Consider the following 11,250-nt stretch of genomic DNA (forward strand, 5'->3'; position numbering starts at 1 on the left):
TTGTTGGGGTCTGGGCTGTGGGTGGGCTTTGGGCCTTGGGGGCGGTCAGTGTTGGGGCCGGTGCTTTGGTTCCTCCTGGGCTGTTCCGATTCTTTTAATCTAGGTTCCTGGTTGCGATGGCCGGCACTCTGACCGGGGTGGCTGCCGGCTTTCGGCGGGGGGTCGGCTATGGTAGTGTACGTGTGGTCATTGGTGGTGTAGGGCGGCGGTTGGGGGCGTGGCTTCGCCTCATCCGGGCACTGGCTGGTCTTCCTGTGTGGCATTTGCAGTGGGGGTGCTGTGTATGTGGGGGGTGCATGGGTGGCGTGCTGGGGCGTCTCCGGGCCTATGGTGCGGAGCTCTTGATGTGAGAGCCGGCCCTCCTCGGCTGCGGCTCCCTGCTGCTCTGCCCCTTGGGCTGGGGCCGGCCTGTGGTCGCTGTCAGGTAGATGGTGCATGCGGTCGGCCCGACAGAGATTCTGTCGGGCTATCTGTGTGTGCCTGTTGGTTGCTCGGGTTGGGTTTTTGGTGGTCCCCCCCTCTCTTGGATCAATTTGGGCCCCACGTTTGGTGTGGGGCACACTCCCCCCGGTCGTGCCCCCCCTTTGGCGGGGGACTCCCTTGCCGCCGGTGCATTGGTGGCTCTCGGTGTCTGGGCTGGGTGGTGGGGTGCACGTCGGTCCGCCCTGGTTGCTGCCTGGCGGGGCCTGGGTGCCCTGGCTCTGTCGGGGCTCTGCTAGGGGGGTGGTATGGCCTCGGGGCTTGGGGCTCGGTGTCCATGGCCGGATCTACTTGGGGGGGGCATGGGTCGCTGGCCGGGCCTGTGGGCTCGTCGTTGCAGCTTCCTGGAGGCTCTGCATTGTGGTGGCTGGGGTCACCCAGTTCTTTCCTCTGCTCCTCTCTGGGGGGGTGCGGTTCTCCCTGTTGGGAGACTCTTGGGGCTCCAGGCCTGTGGGCCGCTGTGTGTCTGTGGCTCCGGTCCTCCCTATGTTGCCATTGTGTCCTGGGGGGGCGGGTCTGTGGGCCCCCGCGTCCACTATTGGGCATTCTTTTGGAGAAATCTGGTGGTGGTGGGCGTGCTTGCGCGGGTGTTTGGATTCAGGTGCTTTGACAGATGCACGCTAGGTTGGGTAGTGGTGGAAGCTAGATGATTCCTTGTGCGATGTCGAATGTTTCATGGTGATATTGTGGGTGGCATTGTGCTGTGCATGTTGTTTTGTCATGGTGGTCTCTCGCCTTATCTTCTTCTTTTTTATTATTTATTTATTCTTCTTTCTTCTCTTTCTTTAAAAAAAAAAAAAAAAAAAATTGAGCGATGATGATAAGTTCATTGAAACACTTCACAATGTTTCTACACTTAAACTGAGCTCACAAAAAAAAAAAAAAAAAAAAAAAACCTCTGTCTGTTTTGATCGTTTTATTAATATATACATATATATTTTTTTCTCTTTAATTTTACTCTCATTGATTGTTGGTGTTGTTGTTGTTAAGCACTTTGATAACAGGTTCTGTTTTAAATGTGCTCTATAAATAAAGTTGACTTGACTTGACTATTTCATGTTACAACATGGACACCTGCAGCTTACAGTATATATGTACAATTTTGTATTCTTTTGTTAAATTTAGTGTGCGCTGCTTATATTTGGGTGCGCTCTATAGTCTGGAAATTACGGTACTTCACATTATTCCTGCTGGAATATTTGTGGAATGTAAAACTGATGGCAGTATGTTGGTTAAACTAATATTTGCACGTGAACCTCTATGAAATCAAAAGTTTGAAATTATGTTAAGATAGAAAAATCCACTTTCGATATCGGTCCTTTCAGGAAATTTTGGTTAATACTCAAAAGTTCTTTTACTAATAAAGCCTTGTGTCCATGCATAAACAGCGCTTTAGGAGTCTCAAGTTCTTTGAAAATAAGTTTCTAAAGTGAAAGTGTTGAAACGTCACTCTCTCTTTCTTTGTGTAGACGGCCATAAGTCAACCATTTAGGAACAAGCGGTACGCCCATGCCCCCCGATGATGTGGAATTTAAATAGTGAATGTAGTTTTCAAGATGGCCTGGACAAGCAAAGACCTTGTATAAGCTTTGACCTTGATTTGTGACGTTGACCTTAGAGCTGAGGTGATGAAAGATTATGAGATACTCCGTGCAGACGCACTTCATTTCTTTTTTTTTTAAATGATCTTGAGAGGATCAGAAGTTATGGGCGGGACAAGAGAACGTTTAGGGACAGAGACTAAAAGATAATACGTTCCACCTTGGACAGGTGTATAAGTTTAAGGATAATTCCAGCATGTCCAACATTTCTGGCTAGGACATTGTGAAGGTAGAAAGACTGATAGAATAAAGACATGCAACTAAACCATGTTTCTTAGGATCATTACAATCAATGTTTGCCACTCAGCTCAGTCTGAGTGAATGATGTGGGGGTGAGGCCAGCTATGCTGTATGGTCTGGAGACAGAGACAAGGATAAAAAGACAGGAGACAGAACTGGAAGCGGAAGAAATGAAGATGTTGAGGTTCTCCTTAGGATTGACATGGATGGATAAGATTAGGAATGAGATCATCAGAGGTACAGCACAGGTTGAACAACTGGGAGATAAAGTTAGAGAGTCCAGACTAAGCTGGTTTGGGCATGTCCAGAGGAGGGACAGTGGTTTGGACATGTCCAGAGAAGGGACAGTGGGTATATTGGTAGAAGGACGTTAGAAATGCAGCTGCCAGGAAAAAGACAAAGAGGAGATATATGGATGCAGTTAGAGAGGACATGGAGGTAGTTGGAGTGAGGACAGAGTGAGATGGAGGAGGACTCGCTGTGGTGACCCCTGAAGAGGAAAAGCCAAAAGAAGAAGAACAACAAGATGAAATACAGTCTGACAGAGACATAAAATGCTCATATAACCCACCGACAGAGCATGAAGGAGCCCATAACAGAGGTCATAAATTAGATGAAGTACCTCATACTCCTCTGACTTCACAGTGAGCTGGGGAACCAGCGACAGCAGCTCAGCTATGGCTTTAACAACCAGTGGACGGGCGTCTCGACTCAGCTCAGGTCCAAGGCTTTTCCACGTTGAGATCAGGTCCACTACCTGAGAGACATTTCCTGAGTTAAAGCAGAACCTGATGGAAGAGGCAGGTTCCAGCCTGCAACATCATTGCATATCCTCCATGTTACCACTTACAGCGATAACGCAGAACATGAAATGTAAAAACACCTGTCCAGGTGTGGTACCTCTGCTCTGCACAGCTCCTGTAAACCCTGCAGGGCGAGAGCAGCGGGCGTGGCCAGGTCTGGTCGGTCGCTCTGCTTCAGAGTGAGTGAAATGGCAGCTAACATGTCCCCTCCGTGCTGGTAGGGCCTGAAACACAGAAACAGTAAAGACTGAAGGCCTTACAAAACAAATAGTTCACTGATGTCGACCATCTCTGAGGGATTTAAATAGTGAATATTTGTAGTTTTAAAGATGACTTTTTCTAGATTGGAACTGAACAGAAAATGAAGTACCATACTTTACGGTGTATAAGCCTCTACTTTTTTCACTGGCTTTAAACCCCAGAGCTTATACAATGCTGCGGCTAATTTATGGAATTGATTCTTTTTTTGAGGGGCTAATGAGCTTCCTGCTGCCAAAAACATGCAGCTACGTCACACCTGGACGCTCACAAAGCTGCCCTATAGACCTTTTTCACGACAACCGGAAGTAGCGTCTCATGGTGCTGGGTCACTTCCTGTTATTGCGAGTCTATGCAAGTATCAGCCTTTTCTTTCGCTGATGTGGAGGAAATCGCAGCGGCAAATTCTTGAACCAATAAACTTGAGAAAGGATAAAAGTTCTTCCATGAAGAATATATCCACAGATATCAAGGTAAGAAAAGACGTAGCTTAGTGAGCTAACCGTTAGCTACAACATATGAAGCACATAAACATCGTAAAAAAGCCTAATTTAGTGTGCTAAATTATTTGGAGTATTTGAGACAGACGTGGGCAGCACGGTGGCGCAACTGGTAGAGCTGCTGCCTCTCAGCGAGCAGGTCCCTGGTTCAAACCCCGGTCCAGGGGCCTTTCTGGGTGGTTTGCATGTTCTCTCCGTGCATGCGTGGGTTTTCTCCGGGTACTCCGGTTTCCTCCCACAGACCAAAAACATGCATGTTAGGCTGATTGGTAACTCTAAATTGTCCCTAGGTGTGAGTGAGAGAGTGAATGATTGTCTCGTTTGTCTCTATGTGGCCCTGTGATGGACTTGCAACCCATCCAGGGTGTACCCCGCCCCTCGCACAGTGATTGCTGGACATGGGCACCAGCGACCCCCTTGACCCAAAATGGAATAAACGGGTAAAGAAAATGGATGGATGGATGGATGAGACAGACGTGGTATAAACTTTTAAATGATATTTTAACATTCTGATATGTGTTTGCCATTACAATTTGTGAAAGAAAACGTACTAGGTGTTAGTTATGAGATGTTATGATGCTTGATGTTCAAATTGTGCTTTACTTCTGCATAACTACAGGTCAAATATTGTTGAGGGACAGGTAGTTGTCAGAGCTAGATGCTTCAGGTCCATGAAGAAAAATGAGGAACCACAGACTGCAGGTTTGTAACAGTCAGAAAGCCGGTTGGCTCATGTTCATTAGAGTTCCTGTTCATTTCTGACAGCTGAAGAACTTTGACATATGATGGAAAACTTCTGTACTGAGAGCTTACAGTAACATCTTCCTGTTCACTGGTTACTGTTTGTGGAAGCAGCAAAGTCTGTTTTGTTCTGCTGCTGTTTCAGCTCATCTTCAAACTAGAATCTATTACTTGTTTAAAGCTAAATATGTTATAACAAGTATTATATGTATGTGCTAAAAACAGTTGTCTGTTTTAGATCTCACTGGGGGACAGCAGGAGAAACTCAAGTCCCAACCACTTATCACACATCCTAAGTTTGGAGCTGGTACCATCCAGATGTGGTCCTGTGCCACAGGGCTCACAGATGTTTTACCAGTGCCCACCTGAGAAGTCCTGCGTAGCATCATTCTGGACCACATGGCTCCACACTTCCCTGCTCTTCCTCTGAGGCTGCAGTCTTCCCAACATGTTTTGTGTCCACACTTCACATCTTCAGTCTCTGCAAGTGTCACTGGAAACGTATTCTCAGAGGCCAGAACCAGGGAGCAGTCCAGATGTTCTGCAGGGGTTCAGCTTCTACAACCAAGGCTTACTGCTGTTTCCGTGTTGCAGAAGAAGTGTGGAGTCTGCTGACATGTTTTACTTCAACACCTTCATCCATGTGTTTATATCAACGCAGTAAGAATCATAAAATGTATAAATCACACTTTTGTTCCTTCATATTTTTAATGTTCAGTCTCAAGCTGTGAATCACTGTAAATACTGTAGCACCTCTGAGAAGGTGCTATTTATAAGACTGAGCTGAATACAGCACCTCAGACTGAGGAAATCTTTCGGATGAGAGACGAAACCAATCTACATTTTTTTTTGCTTTGTTTTGTTTTTTGTTTTTTTGAATGTCCAGAGGACCAGATTGAACTTTTTTGGACTGTAAATAGTTGTTACTCATGAAAAATACATAAATGTGCCAATTTCTTTAAAATGAAATTGCATAATTTGGGAAAAATATCTATAATCCACTATCCAAAAAAGTTCAGTCTGGTCCTCTGGACATTCAAAAAAACAAAAAACAAAACAAAGCAAAAAAAATGTAGAAACGTTTCGTCTCTCATCCGAAAGACTTCCTCAGTCTGAGGTGCTGTTTTCAGCTCAGTCTCTTAAAAAGCACCTTCTCAGAGTGGATCAACCAGTTTGCTGCTGACAACCAAAACCAGCTGCTCACATGCTCAAGAAGGACCATCAGCCTATGGGCCTCACATTCACATATAAAAATAGTTGAAAATGGCCCCAACCTTTAGTTCAGCCAATCTTCTCTCAGGTAAGACACTGACTAATCATGGTGACTCAAGCAGGAGTGAGAGTCCACCAACACAGGACTGAGCAGAATGAGGACAGCTGGGAGTTTATCTGTAAAACCACTAAATAAAATAAAATTAGCAAGATTGTTTCAATTATTAAGCTTATTGACATTATTATTATTGTTGTTGACATTATTTCCGTGAAGATCAATACATTTTGTGAGTCAGTGCCTTGATCTCTCCATGACTTACATGACAAGTTTATAATGTACCATCTTAATGTGATATTTACCTGTGGTGGATGTGCCACCAGGTGAAGTGAGTTTCTCGTGGACTCCAGTAGCAGCTTCAGCCTGGCTAGCTTTCTGTGAGAGGACAAGCTGCTGTTTCTGAGTCCTCTAAAAACAGACTCTCTCTTACCTGGTGCAGTGAAATTATTCCAGGTGAAGAGAAAGAAACAGCTCAACCTTTAAAGCAGCTGGTGGTGGATCTGTGGACAAAATCCTCCTGAGTGAAATGCAGGCTACATACAAGTGCTCCCTGCTTTATGAAGAAGTCAGGACCATCATCTTTTCTGATAGCTTGGATCCACTGCCTCCTTTGGTCTGGGTACGTCGTGAAAAGCATGGTAGGACAGATATGGTTGTTTTCTTGCCCCACAAGAACAGCCATGAACTGAACAAAAGCAACTGCGCCGAGACTGAGCCATTTTCGTCACTGTCTAATGCTAACGCTATAACCACCGGAAGTTGTTTAACACCACATCCGCTTTAAAACCCGGAAGCGTGAAAAAGGTCTATACACGTGTCTCTTGGGAGGTGGGTCCTCGTGACTCAGTGAGACTACGTGTATATATAAAGGTAAAAGAAAATCTGACCAATGAAACTACTGAACAGGTCACATTTGAACCAATGAAATGAGGAGGGGGGAGAGAACGAGGAGGAGGGAAATTCCCCAGCATACGCAGAGCATGTGAGTCTCACATGCTCACAGAACACCGTTTTGCTCTGCGGAGCAGGAGAGCAGCTTGAAGAACAGCTACTGTATTTTTAATTTTTTAACCAGCCGTGTTAAAGGCATCAGAAAAAAGCAAATTTACCATGCATATTCGTGCATGTTACCAGTACGCATTTAATTAAAAGTTTTTTAAAAATCTTTCTGTGTAAATATCTCATGTTACGACATGAACACCCATGGCTTATAAATGTACAAAATTGTTTTTTAGTTAAAAAAAAAAACAAAGCAACAACAAAAAAAATTATTATCAATACAAACTTGATAACGATACAGAACATGTCTGTGTTGTTTTAAAAACGATTAACCAGGAAAAGAATCACTAAACTGAGCTCATTTGTTGTGTTTTGAAACGATTCGAGGGAGACGTCCATCACACATTCAATACGTTGCACTCCACCTCTGAGTTCTTCTCCACTCCTTGTTCGGTTCCACTTGGCCCGCTTCCTTTCAGAAAATGCACATCTGAGAGGGAAGTGGACGACTTAATCGTTTTGTGAGAGTGCTAGAATGTGTGCCTGTGATGAACTGAAGTACTGTCCAAGGTAGGAATGTGCGATATAAACGGTACACGGTGGAAACGATAGAAATTTAGCCTACGATAGAGATCCATCTTCTACCGGCTAACCGCAGTAATGCTGTGTCTGAAGTAAAATCAGGGTTGTCAGTTTAATCGTTACTTTTGTTTTTGTTGAAAACTGTGCATAAGTGGTGTTCAAGTGTAAAATCAGAGCTGTCAGATTTAATCGTTACTTTTTTTGAGTTGAAAACTGTGTGCAAGTGGCATTAAAGTAATTTCTTCGAGAGCCAAGTACCAAAGCTACAAGCACACTACAGCCGGCTTGCCGTAGTGTTGCCGTATTCGGACCATGCGCAAAACGCTGAGTTCCGTGGAAAGTTGGGTTTTTTTCCCGTCGAAAGTTAAAGTAAGCGTTGGTCAGCTTTAGAGAAACCTGCTCTCTGATCTGTGAAAAGAACGCTGTGTTGTTTATATTTATGGATTTTACTGCGAGACCCTCTGGTCAAAGCCACAGACTCATTTTGTGTCAGCTCTCCTTAAAACAGAAGGAGTCGCCCACTAGAGGGTTGGTGGGTGAAGTGTTTCAGTGTAAAATGCTGCTCTGCTGCTGTTCATTTATAAAGTGAGACTGGAAACTGTTAAGAGTTAACAACATATTATTTTGTTTAAAACATAAGGCTAAAACTACATTTGATATCTTTTGCACTGTTTTGCACTACAAGAAAGAAGCCCAACACTTGATTTGTTTAATATTTAAAAACTCTGGACCTAGTAGTGGATTTTTTTAAAATTCAAAATATATGATGGCAAAAGGACACCCTATGCTTTTTAAAAATTCCTATTAAGTTTTATACCAAAAACATATTGCGATATATATTGTTATCGCCACCCTTGACAATACATATCGTGATATGAATTTTATGCCATATCGCACATTCCTAGTCCAAGGTGTACCTAAGTTTGTACAAAACAGCAGTGAAAATCACTATGCTAATTGTGTTAGCCTTTCTATGGTGTTTTAATATTGAGTTAGCATCCATGCTAAACCTGCATACTGTATTTGCCGGTGTATAAGTCGCATTTTTTTGCATGATATGCAAGTCCTGCAACTCACACACCAAAGCGACTAATATATACCCACTGGACCCCCGTTTTGAAAAGGGGAACCACCGCCCCAGTCTGTCAGTTTGTGGTACTGCCCCCGAGTGGACGTGTTCTAATACTCCTGCTAAAATAACTGTGTACAGGCAAAACAGCAGCATTAAGAATGTGAGTGAGTGCTGAGAGAAGGAACTTGTTCTGGTGTTTTTGTGTTTAGAGACCTCTCTCTGCAGATGTCCCTGAGACAGGCAGCCCGGGCCAGGATCAGCTCCCACTGGGTGTCCCTCCCCACCACTCCCCTGGACTCCAGCTGGCCCAGCAGACGTTGCAGCTCTGGGTACACTCGATCCTTTCCAGATGAACAACAGACACATTTAAGGAAAAGTTCTAAAAATAAAAATTCACGTCCGTGTTTTAGTTGTTAAGTCAACCTGTTTTTTCCAGAGAGCAGTCATGAGACGCAGCGCTACAGCTCTCAGCTTGGGGGCAGCAGCCAGCATGTGGAGGTTCTGCAGCACCATGGGGATACAGAGCTGAACGAGCAGAACCAAGGGTCAGGTTTTCACACGGGGTTTACGCGTCAAATCAAACTTTGTGACATACCTTATGAGTCCCGAGGCTCGGCAGGCAGCTGAGCACAGCAAGAGAGAGAGACGGGTTTTTCTCCTGAGACAGTTTGAAGAGCAGGACAGGAACCATGGAGGGGACCTGCAGACACACACAGCCCCCCCTCATTCAGACTTTAGTTTTTTAACTTATAAGCTTTTCAAAACATCTGCAGAGACACAACGCTCTCTTCAGCTCTTTCAAAAGCTTTGTTCTCTTTGAAATCTGCTTCAGCACCACCCCAATCTTTCCTTAGACTTTAGCTACTACTCTGCTACATTTAGCCAACTTATAGACTTTAGCTAAACATTCTGCTGCTACTAGCTCTAGCTACCATTTTGCTATGTCTAGCTTTAACTAGTTTTGTTTATTGTCACATTTGACCACTGTTTTGTGTCTTTTTGCATTTATTATTTACTGTTTTAATAGACTTTATTGTTTTTATGTTTGCTTCTGTGTTTTTATCAGCGTATGACACTTTGGCCACCGGTTTTGATGAAATGCTGCTGCCAGAGTCTTAACTGGAGTTAGTAGGAGAGATCATGTCTGTCCAGTTTTAGCTTCTCTCCATTGGCTCCCTGTCAAATCCAGAATAGAATTCAAAATTTTACTTCTAACCTACAAAGCTCTCAACAACCTAGCTCCATCTTTTATTACAGATCTTATTGTTCCATATTTTATTAAAAGAGCACTTCGCTCTCAGACTGCAGGCTGATTTGTGGTTCCTAGAGTTTCCAAAAGCAGAATGGGAGGCAGATCTTTCAGTTATCAGGCTCCTCTCTTGTGGAACCAACTTCCAGTTTCTGTCCGTGAGGATGACACATTGTCCAGTTTTAAGACTGGGCTTAAGATTTTCCTTTTTGATAAATCCTATAGTTAGGGTTGGCTTGGGTTTCTTGACCTATGCCTTAGTTATGCTGCTATAGGCTTAGACTGCTGGAGGACAAACTGACCACATTTCTGTCTGTTGGAGTCAGCCTCCCCACCATCACAGACATCTACACCTCCAGATGCAGGATGAGGGCCACCTGCATCATGAAGGACCCCACTCACCCAGCACAAACACTTTTTGTCCCGCTCTCCTCAGGAAGGAGGTTGAGGAGCATTAAGTGTAGAACCACTAGACTGAGGAACAGCTTCTACCCTGAGGCTGTTAAGACTCATGAATCTCTAACTAGAATAATCACTGTGAAAAATCACATCATGTTGCTGCTGATCTGTTTCATGTTGATGTGTTCATTCATACTGCTGTTCGACGTAATGTTTTTATGTTATTAGTACTTAGTGTATTTTCAGTTAACATTTTTCTTAGTTCATATCTTAGATCTTATTACTGTTTTTCTTTTACATTTTATTGTTGGATGTAACTGGGACCCTGTGAACAAAATTTTGTTGCACCACATGGAGTGTGTACGACAAATAAAGAACCTTGAATCCTTGAATTTCTTCACTCTGCTGCTGTCTTTACTTGCTCTGCTCAACCTGTTAGTTTTTGTAATTATTTCTATTTTAACATGTTTTTTTTGTCTTTCCTCTTATAGAAAGTTCATCTGGACCTGTCATTCTGTGTCTGTCTCTCCTTCCTGTCCTCTCAAACCAGCTGGTCAAAGTAGATGGCCACTTGTCCTGAGCCTGGTTCTGCTGGAGGTTTCTTCCTGTTAAAAGGGAGTTTTTCCTCTCCACTGTCTCCTTTGTGCTTGCTCAAGATAGAAGACTGTGAAATAGTGAATATTCAACACAATCTGCTGCTTCCTTAGATAGAGAACTTTTACTAATTGGCTTTTTATGAAGGCCTATATGAATGTTTCTGTTCAGTGCCTTGAGATGACTTCTGTTGTGACTTGGAGCTATAGAAATAAACTGAATTGTTGTTTTTAAAGTGCTTTATAAATAAAGTTGTATTGTACTGAGATATCAAATAGATGGATTTTTTTTTTTAGATTTTAGCTAAAGTTTAGTTATTTTTACTTTTTAGCTAGTTTTGTCACTTTTAGTTTTTAGCTAAAGTTTTGCTTTTAACTAGTTTTGCTCATTTTCACTTTTAGCATTTAGCTATATCTATGCTATATATATATATATATATATATATATATATATATATATATA

At 43.2% G+C, this 11,250-nt stretch overlaps 1 protein-coding gene across 1 annotated transcript in view; it reads right to left on the reverse strand.

Annotated features, from left to right (window-relative positions):
• Nucleotides 1–11,250, reverse strand: part of focad (focadhesin) — a 179,343-nt gene that overhangs the window by 82,880 nt on the left and 85,213 nt on the right. The window contains exons 11-15 of the mRNA XM_037681614.1: nt 9,142–9,246; nt 8,970–9,071; nt 8,760–8,887; nt 3,222–3,348; nt 2,944–3,078 (exon numbers count right to left, since the gene is read on the reverse strand). Of these exons, the coding sequence (XP_037537542.1) occupies nt 2,944–3,078; nt 3,222–3,348; nt 8,760–8,887; nt 8,970–9,071; nt 9,142–9,246 (597 nt within the window). The remainder of the gene's footprint in view (nt 1–2,943; nt 3,079–3,221; nt 3,349–8,759; nt 8,888–8,969; nt 9,072–9,141; nt 9,247–11,250) is intronic.

The sequence above is a fragment of the Nematolebias whitei genome, chromosome 1 (genome assembly GCF_014905685.2).
Source record: "Nematolebias whitei isolate Nwh7 chromosome 1, NemWhi1, whole genome shotgun sequence".
NCBI classification, from domain to species: Eukaryota; Metazoa; Chordata; class Actinopteri; order Cyprinodontiformes; family Rivulidae; genus Nematolebias; species Nematolebias whitei.